This window comes from Anas acuta, chromosome 2 (genome assembly GCF_963932015.1).
Source record: "Anas acuta chromosome 2, bAnaAcu1.1, whole genome shotgun sequence".
Classification (NCBI taxonomy): domain Eukaryota; kingdom Metazoa; phylum Chordata; class Aves; order Anseriformes; family Anatidae; genus Anas; species Anas acuta.
In genome coordinates, this window is record NC_088980.1 from 10,409,001 (window position 1) to 10,428,243 (window position 19,243).

Genomic DNA, 19,243 nt, shown 5'->3' on the forward strand with positions numbered 1-19,243 from the left:
TTTTTGTTCAGCTCTTAGCTGAAATAACTGTATTGGTAACAATATTGACAAGATGGAAACTAGAGGATGGTCCAAAACGGTTTACACATTGCAACCAATATTAAGAAAAAGTCTAGGTATGGCTGAGCCCATCAGGTCAGTAACCAAGCCCATTTGGACTGTTGTACACTGACAAGTTCTCATGAACACAGGCAGCACACTTTGCAAGTGCGGGTCCAGTTACCACCTGAAGGGAAGGTTTGATTTGGATCTAAATTCGTCCTCCCTTTGATCAACAGAAGCCATTTATTCTGCTACAAAGGAAGATACCTCCTCCAAAACACCCTTCTACAACACAAACCTTGTAATTTTGTAGTTAGCACCAATAACGTGTATCCTGTGGGGTTCCTTCAAAATACAACAGTGCCCAGGTTACGGACATCTGCAGTTTTTATCTATGGATAGACATGTTTTAGCTGTTTAAGGGAAGGGGTATTATAAGTATTTAAGTTCCAGGTGCATTTGAAAACATATTTCATTACAATTAGCATGTGCTAGAATTGTAAGAAATTGTTCAATTGATTATTTTAAGAGAAAAAAAAAAAAAAGAAAAAAGATTTAATATGCTCTTTGTTCAATTTATGTGTGAACCTGTTCCAAACCAACAAGCATGGAATTCCCCAGTTCAGGGATTCATCCTGTACTTCTCACTCCACTTTCTCTCACATAAAACCCCAAAATCTGCCTGTACACCTCACAGCAAGGCCACCTAGGTTGCAGTAGTTGGAACATGTGGCTATTTTAACAGGATAAAATTCGCTTAGATTACAAATTCAGACAGGAAATACAAAAGAGAAAAAAACAGGGTGTGTGTAGAGGGAAGCAAGACACTGACTTCCATATGAACCATTTATTGAATACATGCATCATAATGTAGAATTACATGAGCAAAAAAGGCAATCTGTACAAAATTGATTACCCTTTGTTCTCATTTCAACTCTCACCATTAGCTGCAGCTCTGATAAAGGATTCAAGACAAAACTAAAATTCTTTTAACCCAAACTTGATTGATATGCATGCTGATTTGAGTTTGGGCTGGATCACTGCGGTAAAAGAGAGCTGGTTTTCATGTCAGTGAAGCAGAGTAATCCTAAAAACAGTTTCAATACTAGAGACTGTGGTTGATACATACAAGTAACAAAGCTCATTTTAGCCATTTCTTAAACATCTTCATATGTTCGTATTTTAAGGCACAGGATAAACAAGAACTACATGAAAAGCTATCAGTTGATACTGAATACATTGACTTGATAATGAAGTGCAATTTTTGCCCAGAGGAAAAGTGGTGTTTGTCCTTGCTACTTCCATACAAACAGAACACTCAGAACCTGGTAACTACGATACAAAGGTTTGCTTCCACTACCAACAATAGGCAATCTTATTCTGATCCAGATTCACTCTCCTAAACATTTCTAAATAGTGTGGCATCCATGACTGCTACCTGCCAATTGGAATTATGGAATTTGCATTGTTGCTGAATTACATTCTCTCCATTTCAGATTCCTAAATAGGAACTGCACTTCTCTTAAGAATCTATCCCTAATGGGGGGTCCTGAGCTTTTTTCAAAACCTGTCCAATACAATTTATTCAGTTCCTCACTTTGTGGTATCATCTTGTGTTTACCCAAACACAGCATCTTTTCCTCTGGAGACTTCAGAAGACAAAATATGCGCTCTTTTTGTTCAAGTGCAGACTTCCAACATCAGTCCCCAGACCTCACTTAAGACTTGAAGCACTGTATCAGTCTAACTGCTTATCTGCATGCTTGGGATCAGATTCTGCTGAGTCACTGGCTAAGATGTAGTGCAAAAGTCCTTCCATCTCTGGCTGAACCAAGGCAAAAGACCTTGGTTCAAAAGTGCTGAACTACTGCATGCACACCTCTTTCTTAAAACACCTTTTGCTTTTTGTATTTCCACTGCATTAACAATAATTGTTTTTTCATTCCTAGCATTTTAACAGAGATCTAGCAAAGAAAATCTGTTTCATAATATATATATTTTAGATGAACAGATGAGTGTATATGTATATAGACACTCATACAATCTGATATAAAGTGAAGCCTTCAAACAGAAACATTTCTTACAAAGAACCCCTCTCTATTGCCCAGTCCCACAGAAAAACAGCAGCAAAATCTTCAACATAGGTTTGTTTGCAAAGATTGTCTCATACAAAATGTGGCAATAAGAAGGCTATCACTGTATAGAGGTGTATGTGTGTGTCACATCTGTGTGAGAAATGTTAAATTGAATTTTGACAAACTGAAATAAGTCAATTCTTAAACTTGAAAAAGACAAAAAGCTACATCTATGGTAGGCACTTTGGTACATCTAGTAATGTAGGCATATTCTACATCTAGAATTAAGGTTCCGTCAGTAATTTTACAATAAAGCTAATTTCAGGAGTTTATTGTTATGCTTTAAAATTCGTTCTTGGCTGAGAGATCATTCTAGAATCTTAGCTAAATAATGTACTTCTTCTGTCTAATTGCATACTTATCCAAGAATGAGGCTGTTGGCTCTGAAAGAGCTCAACTGTTCTCTTGGATTCATAATGCACATTTTTATTTATTTTTTAATAACAGTCTGAGAAAACTTACCAGCAAAAGAAAAATCAGTTCAGGATACAAAAACACCCCATAATTCATAAAACTAGAGCTGTGAGCTCAGCTGTTGAGGCTGATACTCTCCCTTCAACTTGCAACTGTCTACTTTTATCAGTTTGAGTATCACTACTGATCTTGCAGCAGACTATGGCAATGCTTCAGTAGAACGCCATTATTTCTCAAGAAAGCTGTGTGGATCACTGATGTGCATTTTCTTCATGCACCAAACATGCTAAGTAGCAATGAGGCAACTGTAAAGACAGTCACTTTCAACTCAGTTTCACACTTTCTTACATATTGGTGTTCCATTGTAGTATTACGGAAGGTATAGAATAATAAACTATTTAGCACAGTATTCTATAATAAAAAGAACGTATGTTTTGTATGTATGCCTACTGTATGAACTTACATTGCAAGCCGATTTGTATTCCTTATCGGTGAAACAAGGCAGACAGGACAGTTCTAAATAGAGATTTGTTTATAATACAGTAAAATCCATGTCCTCGTGCCTTCAAAGGGTCACGTGTTCAGTACTGTAGAGTACAGGAATAAATAACAAAACCCAAGTGAACCTGCATAACAAACTGTACTGTTTGTAATGTTTACTCCATTAAATGAAAACTCAAATTTATAAATTGTGATTCATGGACCTCTCTTTATACAATATTTATAGAATTCTCATTTCTGTTTATAATATTCTATAGCATGATTTTCCAATAATACATTTATATATAAATACTAAAATGTTAATGTTTTGTACATTTTAAAGTTGCCACACTGGGCCAGAAGCACAATAAAGTAAAAACATTTTTCTGCAGTTTGTTTTTGAAGAATATCACAAAATGATTAACATTAAGACCATTGTGCTGCAAAGACAAAAGAGATTCATTTGAAGAAATTAACATGCATTTAGAAGAAAATATCTATATCCTTTATCTAATTTTCTTCTTAATTCAAACCGGCATGAAAGAATTATATAAAAAAATAGTATATATTTACATGGTACAGTATAGCTTGGTGAGATATAAAACAAGGCAGGAAACATCTTTTCACTTTCTAATAAGTATAACCACCATAAAGATGAACTTAAACACAAAAGGTTACTTTACGATTGCACATGACAGTAACATGGAAAATTGTTGAGCAAATTAAAATACAAAATTTAACAATGAGAAACTGTATGTCTACATAAAATGACCAAGTGTTATAAAATTATTGGGGATGTGTCTAACAACTAAATTGGTAAAGCTATAAAAATAATATTGGTACATCTGTGAGAACAATGCTTAAAAAATATATAAAGGTTGGCAAAGGTATGTGTCAGGAATTCCCAGTTTCCATGGGCCTAGCTTGCACCATGTGGTCTTGTACCATCCTCTGTTAAGTCATACCTGAAAACAAAGAGAACAAAGGAAAACGTTTTTACATTTAGCATATATTATTAACACTAATAACATACAAGTTATTAGTATGCAATATTATTATTAATAAAGGAAATATACTTACCACTGGGTCCAGCCTTTAGCAAGTTCTTCAGATGCCAGAGGTATCAATACCTGTGGAAAGTTGAAATTAGTGATTAACACCTTGTTTCTTTCATTCAACGTCTTTTAAAGACTAAATTTGACAATCCTGTCAACTACAGGATAAATAATACTATTAATAAACAACATGTTTTACAATCCTGCCATCATAGCTAACTTCTATCCGTAGGCTTGTAATACAGTTTCAAACTGCTAGTTTTAACCTAAAAATCTGCACCCTTAAACTGGTGCAGTCACAAGCATAACTTCTGAACAAAGGATATGGCAGTCAAATGATGTATTTATGCTAACAGATGTCCTTGTAAACAGGAAAATTAAGAACACACCATTTGCCATAAACTGAGAGAGATTAGAACCATGGTCATCCTCTTTACAGAGTTTGAATATGGCAATCTGCATGGGTGTAAGAATACACTGTTCCTACGTGTAGGAAACAGAGTGATTTAATGAGTGCCTGTTGAACAGTGAAGGTATAAACACAGTAGCTGGTTCTGGCATTAGGAATGCCTCCAGTAGTTATTTTTCGTGGATTTTCTTGAATTTTAATTACTAAGCATAAATGTGTAATTTTTCTTGTCCTTTAGGTTTGACATAATGCAAAAGCTCTCGCTGCTGCTGCAAATAAGATGTCTGAACCACCTGTGTTTAAGACCAGCAATTTTGCCAGACCATTTCCTGAGATACCAGTAGTTTTCTACTGGCTGTTGTTTAGTTTCTCTGACTGTATAATTAATAAATCAGACATGCAGGGTTATTATTACCTTTTTTTTTTTTTTTACTGCCAGCCTCAGAACTTACCATTCTTTAGAAAAGATTACTACCTCACAGTCTGATATAGGTCCTCTCATCCTTAGCACTTCATTCCTTCCTTTACTGAAGCCTGACATCTAAGCCATCTATAATTTTTGAAAGCTTCCTACCTGAATCAGCTATGTCAGTCAACACTAACAAGCTCATATCACAAGTGAATTTTAATCTTTATATAACAACATACAGTACAAAAGGAATTTGCTTATTTTCAACTTACTTTGCCAAGCAGCCCTTTATCTTTGGACAAGAAACCACCACTGTTCTTTACTGCTACATCTAGTGTTCTTCTCTGTACTTCAGGGAGGGAAACACTGAAATCAAATCTGACAGAAAAAAAGTGAAGCTTTAGGGAGAATGTTGTACCTGAAGTGCAAGTTCAGTTCCTACAGCAAAACAGCAATTCAAATCTAAACCAAATTATGCCCCTCCCCAAACAAATCCGAAAAGCCTTGAGATAAATGATGAGAGAAAAAATCCCAAAGTTTTGCCTAAAATTTTTCTTCTATACTTTGATCAATGTTAATACCAAATCAACATCAAACATTTGATACTTCTGTCCCATTGCTAAAGACAACAAACAAACAAAACAAAGAAAAGGCCAATCAGTGACTCTACAGAGAAGAGAGTGAAGAATCCTACTATCTTGACAGCTCAGCACCACTATTCTCAAGAAGGGAAAGACTGATCAGTCTTGATCTTCATTCCTCTAGAACCAGAGCTCATTTTCACACCAAGGAAACTATCAACATTTAAAAAAGAATTAATTTTGTTTGCTAGATCTGAAACTTACAGAAAGTAAGGGCAGGATTGCACCACAACCTACATCTGTTTGTCACTACAGTTCTTAACCAGCTTTACTGCTTTGCACAGAAGAACAAATCCTGGGATAAACAGGAGCGAGCTGCACTACCACGTGTATCTACCAGAGCCTCTAACTAACAATTTACAGATTTCCTTGGACAGAATGTTCTGAAGTGTTTTTTTTTTTTTTCCCCAAACTAATTTCCTATCTATAGAGAATGCTCTTTGTTATTGAGAAGTGATGGGTAAGGGAGGAAGAGGTATGCATCTGAGTGAAACCATCATCAGAAAGCTGAGTACAAAGATAAGGATCTGTATGCAATGAAATTCTGCACAAGCTTGCACAAATCCCAACCTGTTGGTCAAGATTTAATCCACATGGAAAGTTCCTGACTCACTGGATGCTGAGAAGTACCACAAAGTAGATTGACGGAGCAATTTGATCATGTACAAACACTGTCTGGCCAGTCCTACAGAGGAGACAAGCCAACAAACTGGCCAGTCAGAATCTACATCTACATGCTTCTTGTCAAGAAGGCTACATTGGCAATACCAGCCACGCTGGCCAACCAAAAGGCACTCATGTTCCAACCAGCTGCCCCAGAAGTGCATGCTGCTTCTTAGCTACTCACACAAACACAATGCAACATGGGATAAGGCAGAAGAGAGGAGTGGCTGGTGACAGAGTAAGAAGGGTTATAGTGAAAACAGGTAACAGAAGGATGGAAAGAGCTATTTGTAGAGGAAGAGAAAGGTATGAGCAAGTCTGGTGGTGACAACTGGGAGTTTCAACAACTCACCCATTCAGGTAAGCTGAGAAACCTTGGTTTGGCAGCTTTATAATTACATGATATAGAACTACTACACACAGTTTAGAACATACATTTGATCAAACACTGGGTTTAAGGTCTTCTTTGATACATGTGTTTTTCTTCTTCCTGATCTTCTCTTATCAGGCAATAAATACATTCGAACATATGGATCGGATCCTTCTTCAGAAAATGCTATTAGATTTCTGTGACCAGTGAAGAACAAGGAAAAACATTTTTAGAAAATAAATGAGACATTGCTAAGCATGCGTCCACACTACTATCCCTTAATTTAGCACTCTATATTTAAACAAAGTTCACTTCATCACCACATACATATCTTTGATGTTTCCCATGCATGAAGTATCAAACTTGTTGAAAAATATTTCTAGAAACATAACACCCGTTTGAGAATCATCTGCATCTTTGTGACAACTGTATTTTAGAATCCTTACATAAATCAGTTGTGGGATATCCTGCACAAAGTATGGCTACATATTGGCTACATTCTAATACATAAAACAGTGGAAAAAAATCTAAAAACTTCTAAGGAGTAACTTGTACAAGGTCAGATAAATGGTAAGTAGACAGCAGAGCTGGAAACTTAATGTTTCTTGAATTCCAATTCAATGCTTGCATGTGGCTTTCCAAAAATCATGCTTTTTGTCATTCCATGAAAAAGTCAGGCTCTTAGATAAAGATTTTAGACCCTTCTGATAGAAATCTACATACCATTTCAATCTAAAATCTGATATAGGCAAAGGAAAAAACACAGCGAAATCTTCAGTTTTAACCGATTCTGTTGTAAGTCTAGCTCTGTATGATTTTGTATTTACAAATAATTACAGTCATTTTAAAAGTAATGAAGACCATCCATGCAATCAAACAGTTTAAGAGGGTATGTCAAGATATGACAAAGTCATATATCAAGAACTAAAAATAAAATTTGGTGTCTTATCCTCACCTGCAGGAATGCACTACCACAATCAGTTTGTTTCTTTGTGAACTATGACGAATTGTTAGCTGTATCTGTCCTAATGGAGACTGCCCCAAAGTTGTTCCGCTGTGGTGAAAAAGCAGAATATTATACGCTTTTAAATAACATGTTTACAGTAAGATCCAACTGAAATTCATTAAGTATTTCAGAACAGTATTTCCAGAAATATTGTATTATCTATTTCAACTGTCACTGCACCAACGTGAAAGAAGAGAGAACACAAATGTGAAATCTTCACATCAGTTTCAAATCTTCATCAGTTTCTCATAGTTTAGGCCATTGATCAATAGGCTAGAATGAAATATTTCTGTTCAGTATTTTCTTACTAAAAAAAATAAGAAGAATAAAGGTCAGAGTACCTAAATACATGGGGCTTGCAATAAAGGACCTCCTTAGCCATAGCTTTACCACTCTTGGCAAATAATGAAGTATTAAATTTGTGTGTTAAATAATAAGTAGTATTTCAACATTTATCATAATTAAGTCTAACCCAGTTTTGGGCTAAAAGAGAGACTGACAAAATGAAGACAAACCAACAAAGTACCCTAAATATAAATAGGGAACTGGAGCACAGAAGCAGATAGGTTTGTATAGATTGAAGAGACAGTCAACAGCAGATTAAACCATGGTCTTTAATTCCTTAAAACAAACGTTATATAAAAGACTGAGTCATACTCCTCAAAGTACTCTCTGTCTTTCTCTATGAATCTACTTAGATTCATAGAGAAGCTTCCAACTTAAACAGGGATCTAATGGCTTCTGTTCTCCTATTCAGAGTAGGATAGCTGCTCTGCTACCTTTACTGGTAATTATAGCTGCCCTTTGAGGTAAGTAAAAAAAAATAGAGAATTTAAGAAATCATAGTTGCAGCAATCCTCATTAATTGAATAACAACTGACCAGTCACTTGGCATTCTTTATAGTCAACTATCCCTCTGTGTAATTTATGAAGAAGACCAGCTATAGTCAGCTTAAATTGGCTTAATGCTAATATGATTCAGTGGTGAAACAAGCAACTACTGGCATGAGTGTGACTAATGTTTTACCAACACAAATCCTTCCTTCTCACCATTCCACTCTTTTCAGCACTACATAGTCAGTGCAGTAATGAGAGCAAGGTGGACTTTATCTTGAAGATCACAACAATGGTGTAGTAACTTCTAATTGCAAAATCTGTCTAACTGAGGTACCAAGAGGAAGCAGAAAGTTCAAAGGCTGATTTTCTAATTCCAGGCTCAATCTGCAACAGGAAAAATATTACTGAAATGCAAATTGAGCTATTTCTTTGGCTGCATAACATTTGTTATAAAGGAACTTAGATGCATTGCAAAACAAGTAATTAACATCATACTTTTCAAGTTGTCGTAGTCTTTGCCGTAGCTCCTGTGTAGCAATGGGCAGAGATATGTCTGAGGCTATGCTAGGAGTTGGTTCCTTGACTGAGAGGTGGCTGGGAGAATAATTGAAGTTAGAGGCATGAAGACTCGAAGAACTTCGGCTGAGATCTGTTGGCCACTGAGGACTGGCATTGGGAGGCTGACTTTTTTCAGCCACATCTGTCTTTTTATCACTGTCAGTCACTGGGGAGGATGGAACAGGTTTGTTTGAATCAAGTGGTGGCGAGACAGGAACCTGAGGCTTGAAAGATGATTTTCTCGCATCTTTGGAAACAGACGGCCTTTTTACTTGGGCTGAGTGTTGATGATCTGGAGATCTTGCTTGCTTTTCAAGAGAAAGGACCTAGATACAGTTAAAATACATACAATATTACTATACTACAAAAAAGAGGAATATATTTGTTTTCACAGAGAGTACTTAGTGACAAGTTGTTAAATTAAGACAGTAAACCAGGACCAAAAATTTTGGTCACACTCATTTACAATAGGAAATAGTTTCATATTACAAATATATTACATAAAGTGCCATAGAAAAGAACAAATAACAGAAATTAACAGAAGTGTTCCAAAGAGGTGCCCTGATGTATTATGCCAAAGAAATTACCTGGGGGAAAACAAAAACCAACTTTCAAGCATGCAAGGTTTTTGATGAAGTCTCCAATGTACTTGAAAGTTGGTCTGAATTTTTCTAGTACTATGAAGGTACTTCCTTTCTGCGTAAACCTTTTTTTTTTTTTTTTTGACCATGATGACCTCTGTTCCATTTCTGCAAGGTAATGATTTCAGTGATCTTACAGTGACTGTAAAATCAAGATTAATTCATAAAAGACTAGCAGGAATTCAGATTCAATACAGTTTCCAAGCCTAAAAACAAGGGGAAACTCAGTCTTAATTAAAGCAGATTACTATTTTGTTCCAAGAATTTCTGGTTTTGAAATAGAATGTATTTGAATTAGAGAATATCTTTGTGTACTTGGTAGCACTGCTGGCCTAAGGACACCAGGCATTGTGACAGACAGCCAAGGAAAGGTACCATCTTCTTCATAAAGACAAAGGACCAGAAATCATAATAGTCTTAAATACACTTTCATGTGTTTACAATGTGGAATGTTTTAAGAGTACCCTGAGTGCAATCTTCATGTATATAGTGCTGTTTGGACCAGAGTTGCTCAGGTGGAACCGCTGATGCATAGTTAAATCTTCACTCTCTAGCAACTGACTTAGAGGCAGTTTGAGGTTCCCCAGAGAACACTGGTGCTGTTCATCCCTCACCTGAAGGAACACAGAAAATAAGTAATGTTGTTGTCATCTACTTTGTAAAAATTCACAGAAAGAAAATGAAATGACAGTTTTATTTAAAAAGAAAAACACAAAAGCACAAGGAACATAGATAGTTCTTCAATCAAGCTTCCCTGATCATAAAACTACTTTACACTGAAGGAGAAAATAGCAAATATAGTTCATGCCTACTTTCTTCATCCCTATCCTCTACAGCAAGACATACTAACAAGACAACCACAGCAAGACAACTAACCAACTACACCGACATCTACAATATATATCTAGTTGATCCCTGATCAAAATATCTGTGGTTTCCGAATGGCCTGTGCAAAAATGAGTTCCCATAACTGTTAGAGAAATAGCAACTAGGACAGCCCTCATTTACTACATGGATAACATTTCAGCAGTGTAAGGGGATATGGTATTTGGACAAAGCAAAGACTTCCTCAGTATGAGAAAGGTAACAAAATCAGCCATACGTAATGGTATTTCTGCTAGCAATTGAGAAGACTTAAGATTCAAAACAGACATCAAAAATTACTTTTCTTCTCATAGTTTATGTATTTAAATATAAGTCATCAAGCATGTTCTACTGAAAGACTGGATATAATTTTTTTTTTTTTTACTTTTAATAACATTTCATAGCCTAGTATTAAAAAACAATTTAAGTATAACTGTAATGGTGTCCACAATATAATAGTTATGTCATAACAGCCTATAACATCTAAACATTGCTACTGAAATGTCTTAAAAAAGAAAGGTATCTAAAGAGTGAGACAGTGTACCTCAACTTCAAGATCTTGTCTTTTGGGGTTGTGTACAAAGAAAGTAAAGTTTTCCTCCCATACTGGTTCATTGGTCTTGTATCGAATCTGAAGTCAGAGAACAGAAAGAACAGGAAGCAGACAAATTGTAAAATATGTTTGTCTAATAAAGCTCTTGTCAAGGCAGTGGAGGGGGGATCTAATCTAATATCTGAAAAGTAGTTATAGACCAGGTGGAGGTACCCATTGACAAGGATACATAATGGCAGGACAAGAGGCAATAGCCACCAGCTGCTTCAGGGGAAATTCTTATTTTTCATATACATAAAATTCTTCACCATGAAAACAATAAAACATTGAAATAGGATGCCTGTAGAAGTGGTAGAATTTCCTCTGCTGGAAATACCCATGACAGTTACAAAGCACTTTGGTTAATCAAAGGTCCTACTTTAAACTGAAGGTTGAACCAGATGAGCTTCTCCAACCTAGACATTTCTGTCTATGCATTTTCAAATCCTGATCAGTGTTTTGAAGCCTGTGTTTTGCTCACAGTGTTACACAACCACTGTGGCAGGAATCCCAGCTGCAGATCAGAACCTACTATGAAAGGACATTTACAAATCTGGTCTCTACTCACAGACATCTTGAATTAAGAACCCATTCAATACTTGGGTCCTCACTGGAAATTTCAGTTCTGGTGATAACTTTTAGAGCAGTGGATGTGCTCAAGGGCTTCATAGCCAATACCAACCACAAAGTGCTACCAAATGTCTGTAGACAGAGACAGGTACAGAGAGCAGGAACTTACCTTACTTTCCTGTGCCTTGTGTCCAACTGACAGCAAAACAAGTGGGTTGGGATTGCTGTTTATTTTCTTTCCTGACTGGTAAAGAAAAAGCAAAAACTTTGTCTTCAGACTAAACTCTTCTCCTAAATGTCTCCTCTGAAACTTAAATGTCTGCATCTTAAAAATACAATTAATTTGCATTCTACTGTATGACTATCTATTATTCTCAGCATTTTATTCAACAGGCTGGAATGGCAGACTGGCTAGTGGCTGGTGAACACATTAACGTGAAGGTGTCCAACTTCCCTATGTAAACTAAAACAAAACATTAGAAATAAGCAGGAATTTTAGACTCCTTTCTGTTTTCTTTGGATGAAACTGAAAAGGTGCAAATCCTTTAATGAGTATACAACAACGCCCAAAGCTATGAAGCATAGTTAAAATTGCAAAATGAGTAAGGCATATAGATGGAAGATATGGAAAAAACACAAACTCAGAAAGTTCACTTTATTTACATGGCAGTATTATTATTAAGCTAGATGTAATAACAGAACATTGATATTCCCCACTTTCAGTCTGGGGAGAAAGAAGATTCACTATGATGTACCTGATGTATATTTCTACAGTTTAACAAATACTCTTTACTAGAGAATCAACCATCTGCCATATCTGAGCCTTGCTCACCAGCTGTATAGCATTACATCAAACTGTGAAAATAAACATCAGTTTAGAAACAAATTACATACACAAAGGAACATTCCCAATAACATATTTTTTCAAAAATTTTAAATTAACTAAAAAAATTGTCAGAAAGAAAAGTTAGACATGAAAGTTAATCATCTCAAGTAGGTGTTAATGCAGTTTAAAAGGCCTAGACAGTACAGTATGCATAGTTAATATACTTTGAGTTCTACCTGTAGGAAACTGTAAACAGAAAGTTAGTTAAAATCTACTTTATGCATGTAAGGTCACAAATAATTCAAATAATTTTTTTTTTTTTAAATTAAGAATGAGTGTATTTTAAGGTAATTTTGGATCTGAACTTATGTTTTTGACATCATACTTCTACTAATATTAGTTGATTTTAATGTGACACTGTGACACACTGCTTATTAACAATAGTTTCCTCTAGAAAAAAAAGCTGGTAGAAATCACTCCTTTCTTGGATGAATGCTGCCTTTCTTTTGTGATTTCTAATAAAAGGTATATAGCCTTAATCAAAGACAACAGCCTACAAGGTCTAAGGAATACAAAGAAAGTCAGATTACATTCCAGCTGATGGTGGGAAAAATGGTAAGAGAAATTTGTTTCATTTTTTCTTCACCCATAAAAAGGTGTCTAAAGCTCCCTTTTTTCATAAAATGAAGAAACTTCACTAGTTTGCAAAAAGACCCTGTTGCTTATTCTCATACATAAATATAAATAATAATAATTCATGCTAAATAGACAGTAACACACCCCTAACATCTGCCACTTTGCTGTTGACAGGATATTCAGTCTACTATAGCCTGCCTATTGTCCAAGTTCCTCCAGCTGAGAACTTGGTTTATGCCTTCCAAGTTTGCCAGTCAACTTGAAGTCTTCTGTATCAAAAGGCTGGGCTGAATTTATTCAGCTTTCATATAAAAGATGTAAAAGCTTCCAAAAACATCTAACAGAAAAATGATTAATTCAAAAATACGTAAGACATTGAATTTGTTGGCTAGTCATTCAGAGTTGAGCAGTAAAGTATCAGTATGTAAAAGATGTCTTAGCTTTCATGTCGGCTTTGTTCTTTAAATACTTCTTCACACTAGTTCTCAGGATTAATTTATTTTGGACTTCTAAAGCAGCCAATGCTCTACTTGACTGATTTAAAATTCAGATTACCACACACCATGGAATTTTACCAGCATCTTGACCATTTCTTGAAATCAGATGGTAAATAAAACTGAATTGCACTAAATATAGATCTGGCATAAGAAATTCCATTCACTGTTGCAAGGAAAGTGTTGCAGGCATTTGTGCACTTCCAATTACTGTTGTGACCTTAAATGGACAACTATATTAGTTTTACCTTTAGGGCTTTCTGAACAGCAGCCTTCTTCAAGCCATCAGGGTTAAATTCTAATGGATTATGCTTTTAAGTCAGGAGAGAATGAACACAGGAAGGGTTAGTAAAGTCATGCAATGAAGCAATTTCATTAGGTTAATTAATTTTTACATGAAAACGTAGGACCAAAAAAAAAAAAAAAAAGACCACACAAATCTTTCAAACAAAACAATGATGGGATCACTAAAACAAACAAACAAAAATAAATAAATAAAAATGGACAAAGCTTTTTTTCCCCCATATCCTCTCTGAATGTTTGTATTCTGCTTTTAAACTGAGGTACACCCTTTCAATACTCTTATCAGCTCTCCTTATCAGCTCTTTTATAGTAATAAAGAACCTTCATAAAACAGGTTGTATTGAGAGCTTGCTGTCCTAAGCACTACCTTCTATATTAACCTTTTTAAAATTTGGCTGCATATATTTTCCCAACATAGAAGCTTCTGTGGTAAATCAAATGGTTATGTGAAGGAACACTTTTGTAGGAGGAATTACTATGCTCGAAGCATTAACAAGACATAGATTATTATAAAAATTTTAGTTGTTTGAGACTCTTAACCAGATGAATGATATAAAAGACTGCATGCTGTCTAGAAATAAATATACTTTACTCAGTTAAAGACATGCAAGTAAACTAACAGGAGGAGTTTGAACTGATATAGTTCAAACAAAACAAAACACCTATTTTCCATTAACTAAGCAAAGTTTTGCATTTTATTTTACTAACAATAGATTGTTCTTTAAGTGACACGCGTTAATTACAAAAATACCATGGAAAATTTTTGATGGCATTCAAGGCAAAAGAGGTAATTTCAGGAAATATATTTTTGACATAAAACCTATTTCAAAGCAGTATACTTATGTCTGGCTTTTTTACAAGCACATATTTCTATTTAAAGGGAGAATTTTGCTTTAAAAGCTGTAATATATGGCAAAAAAATAATTGCATAGTGGCTTTTGTAAACATGCTGGATGATGAACAGAAAACAAGATAATTAATGCTCTGCCAAAAGAAATGCTTTAATGAAATAAACTCAGAAGGGACTAAAAATTTAAAAAAGATTTTAAGCTTCATGCAGAAATACTTTTTTTTACATTTTCTTTGGGGATGTCACATCCATATATTGGCCAGCCTGTGTGACAAGATCCCTAGCGTTAAGTTTTGACATTCCTGTTTCAGAAGGAACATACAATATAATGAAATTGGGAGAGAGGAAGAAGCTTGGCTTTTTTAAATAAATAAATATGTATATATATTTTTTTGTAAAATAAAATTAAGCAGTCTTCCAAAAGTACTTATTTAGATATGTTAAGGTCTAAGATTATTGTACTTAAGACCTTCAAACACAGAGACTGCACAATATCCCCAGACACATTGATGAAAACGTTTAACTCTCCTTATCATTCAAAGGCTTTTTAAAGCCCTACTGGTATGTTCCTTGCTGGAATTTAAGCTTTTTGTTCTCTGATGAACATGAAAAACTCTTTGCAGCAGTCTTGTGTCCGTTCCTTCCTCATTTTTTTCTCCTAACGCTCAGCGCGTTGTTGTTACTCTTTCTCTGCCGGTCATGTTTTCTAGCTTACTCATTATCATCACTGCTGCCCTCCAGATTCATTATAGTTGGTCTCCATCCTCAATAGCTGTGTCCAAAATCAGGGCCTTACTAATGTCAAAGCAGAACAGGCGGATTAGTCCACACATCTTAGAGGCTACACTCCTTTCTATACTCAAATTGGTATTTATGTTTTGTAACATACAGCATGACTACAGATCTATTCCTGTCAGACAGCTCTTCTTACCCCATGTTAATATGGGATAACATGTCCTCTTTTGAAAAGCACCTAATTTTTCAGATCATACGTGCAGATCATCAGGATCATTTTAATTTATAAACTGCCCCTCAAACTTACTGGCCATCCTTCCCTTGCATTTTACCTGCAAATTCAATACACAATTTTTCCCCTGTGTTATTGTTTCAAGGGGTTTTAAAAGCCCAAAACAAACCTCTGTCATCAATTATAAAGGTAGGCAACCAATGATTCCTGGCTATTGCACAAGTTTCAATTCCTCTGGAATCATAGCAAGGAAGGCCAACAGGGATACCAGCTGGGGCAAATATGTTTAAGCCAGACTTCAGGTTTCAAGGGAAGGAGCTGCAGGTCCATGAGGAAGGTGGCTGAAAGGCTGGGAGGGAGGACACTAGGAGAAGAAATTGGAGTATTCAATAAAAAAAAAGAAAAGGTCTTGTCTTGGATTACAGAGTTGTCTTGCTATGGTTCTGAGCATCTCTGAGTTACATGAAAAGGGGACAGTTATCCAAGAGTAATACCGACAACTAACACAATGAAATAAATCCAACTTCTGGTTAGTACTCGCTAATGACTTTTGCAGTAAATCCTAGTATAGCAAGGCCATAAGTTATATGGCACCTAACAAGCTGTTTTATTATTAAGCCAAATGCTATTTTGATACGCTGTGGTGTGCAACTCATTACTTATGTTAACTCACTAACTTTTTTCTTGGGCTTCAAATGGTGCTTTAGAAGTTTCTAAATCTCTCAGCTGATAACCAGAAGACAGTGACTGACCTGGAAGAGCTGATTTAAAATACAGATAATTTAGATGTTATATATATATATATACACACTAAATTAATATGTATATATATGACAATATATCATAAAACTAGTATTATGTACTTCTAGAAATTATACTAAGAGCACAGTTCATAATCCTTAAGATAAATCAGATTTAGATGGGTAAATGTCTGAATTAGGTGCCATGAATCTAGGTTTCCAGCAGTCAATACAAACAACCAGAAAGAATCTGAGCATTCAGGGCTTTGTTTGTTCCTCTCCTGCAAATGAAGTAAAAGCCCTTTTTAACAGCCACCAAACACATCCACAAACCCCCAAAAGAACTCAGACATGTCAGTTAGATACCTGAACTTAGAGGTGTGTGCATAAGACATTTAAAATGATGGGCAGTTCTACAACTGTTATCTCTAGGCTATGACAGTCCTCTCCTCTCTCCTACCTTCCAGCCATAAATTGTCCCTTTGCTTGCTGCAAGACTGGTACCCAACAGCAACTGCAGAACAAGCCAGCTGACAGTGTTGTTGAAGGAAACCCAAACATGGCTATCTTAAAACAGTTCCACCCTGACTTGCAAATAGCTTCATGGATTTGGAAAGTTTTGTTTTGTGTCTCATTAGGTGCTGTCATATCTAGATTAAATGTTCTAACAATGACATCAAGTCTACACTTTTATCAAACTTTTTTTTTGTTAAATGATATATCTATAGTTTTTATAATTAAAACAGCAACTACTTATCAGTTTTAGCACCAAGAGAACTAAACCATGCAGTTTCTCCAAAAATATAAGTATCTATGATTAAGAACTGTGTATCTTAGTCATTAAATTTTATTCGATTCAGTTAGTAGATGCAAAGTTTTTTGATACTGGAAAATGAATCCCTACAAAGAAACTAACTGAAAAGACCAAGAAAATGATTTAGTTTTGTTGGTTTATTGGAGGGAGAAGGAGGAAGAGTGTTTTCAAATCAAGGTTTATGATACAAATGAAAAGCAGCCAGCTACAAATTAAATCTGCACAATCTGCACTGGCATAACAACCTCCCTGGCAAAAGAGTTCTTATTCTGAACAGACTCCTATTCTTTCTGGGAATACCAAGGTTGTGTTTACAGACTTAGGTGTAAGTATTCAGAGGCTCATTAGTTTGCAATAATCTCCTATCACTAACTTAAAGCAAAAATATTAACTTTTTATAACTTTTTGATCCTTAGCCTGGATTTTCCTGACTACAGACTAATTTGGAGAAAAAAAAAAGAAAAGAAAAAAAAAAGGAGCTTGGGAATTTGCAAAACAAGGAGCATCATGGAGTGAAACAGAATTTACAAGGGAATTTATAGTTTGGGATGCACAAAGAATCACACCCATTTTTAGCTCAATACTTGAACCTGTGTGGAAAGGTTGCAAGTTCTTAGAAATGTTGAGTGCATCACCATTAAAGATTCTGAGATGCTGGCTGTAGTATTTATTACATTTTCTTTCCTTTGCAATAAAAGCCAACAATTGCCAGCACCCAGGGTGCCAGTATAGTATTCATTTTGTTTCTCAATGAATCACCAATTTAAGTTAAATGTAAGAGCTTTTACAACAAACTTATCTTGGGTTTTTATCATGAAAGGTTAATTACTTACCCAATGATATGCTGATCAATGAAATTTAAATAGCCTTTAAAATGCAAGAAAAATAGCACAAAAAAACAATGCACACTTGTTGAAACCATGCAGCAAAACAAATTGCATGCTCTCAATCCACTAGAGTGAGTGGCTTTAGTAGCACTAATCCACACTCTGGCAGATAAAAGGTACAATACAAATAACACCAGAGAACTCACAAATAGTGCTCTATAGAGTGAGGTAGTGTTTTCACAAAAGACTAGTCCCGATGCTCTCCTCTCTTTTAAGTATCCACACCCAAAGTTTCCCTCGTAGATACTCTTAGGAAGATGGAAATGGAAGGAGAAAGCAGAGTGATGGGATTGTGGCAGAATGAATGCATAAGCAGCTTTACTACACAAGAAAGTTAAAGAAGACAGTCAAAGGATTCCAGAGAAAACAGCAGATAACAAAAATATTTGTCATTATGAACAGTTCCAACAGTTAAACAACTTTCTGTAGCACGGCAACTTGATTTTTTTTTTTGCTTTTTTATTAATTAATTATTGAAATATATTAACACAACTTTCCTGGTTTATTCTTGGTAGTTCGGATTTATATGGCAGTTCCAACTAAGTTTAGAGACCTGACTTCTAAACCATTTCTATTTCACATAAAACATATTTCTGATAAATCATGCTAATGCTCACAAGCTCACAACTACAATGCATTTGTGAAAAAAAAAAAAAAAAGTCTGATAGGGCTATCCACTGTAACTCAAACAAAATAAGGCCGATGCTAAATCTAAAATGTATCAGTGATCAGCAATAACTTAAAAAAAAAATCCATTTTGAAGGCAATAAAAAGTTCTTATTCATCCAGAAAATATTTCAGTTTTAACATAAAAGCAGTGGACAAGTCTTCAAAAACTATTAATAAATAGCATAATTCTAAGTGAGACTTTGTTGTCTTTTAACCTTTTGTTCCCCATAAATATAAACAATCCAAAAAAAGTAATTAATTTTACTATTACACTACAGCAACCCTATCAGTGAATATGAACACAACTTGAGAAGCTAGCCTGTTTAGCCTATGTTTAATCTTGTAATTGTTGTTCCATATCACAACCAAAT

The 19,243-nt window shown here is 35.2% G+C and overlaps 1 protein-coding gene across 4 annotated transcripts in view; it reads right to left on the reverse strand.

Moving 5' to 3' along the window:
• Positions 1-874: 874 nt before the first annotated feature.
• ESYT2 (extended synaptotagmin 2) overlaps positions 875-19,243 on the reverse strand; it is an 80,602-nt gene continuing 62,233 nt past the window's right edge. The window contains exons 14-24 of one of the 4 annotated variants that reach the window (XM_068673458.1): positions 18,350-18,451; positions 13,891-13,953; positions 11,856-11,930; positions 11,069-11,155; positions 10,125-10,274; positions 8,957-9,345; positions 7,574-7,672; positions 6,684-6,815; positions 5,217-5,322; positions 4,152-4,201; positions 875-4,036 (exon numbers count right to left, since the gene is read on the reverse strand). In XM_068673458.1, the coding sequence (XP_068529559.1) occupies positions 3,991-4,036; positions 4,152-4,201; positions 5,217-5,322; positions 6,684-6,815; positions 7,574-7,672; positions 8,957-9,345; positions 10,125-10,274; positions 11,069-11,155; positions 11,856-11,930; positions 13,891-13,953; positions 18,350-18,451 (1,299 nt within the window). In that variant the 3' untranslated portion in view covers positions 875-3,990. The remainder of the gene's footprint in view (positions 4,037-4,151; positions 4,202-5,216; positions 5,323-6,683; positions 6,816-7,573; positions 7,673-8,956; positions 9,346-10,124; positions 10,275-11,068; positions 11,156-11,855; positions 11,931-13,890; positions 13,954-18,349; positions 18,452-19,243) is intronic. The other 3 variants (XM_068673459.1, XM_068673461.1, XM_068673462.1) reach the window with 3 other exon arrangements.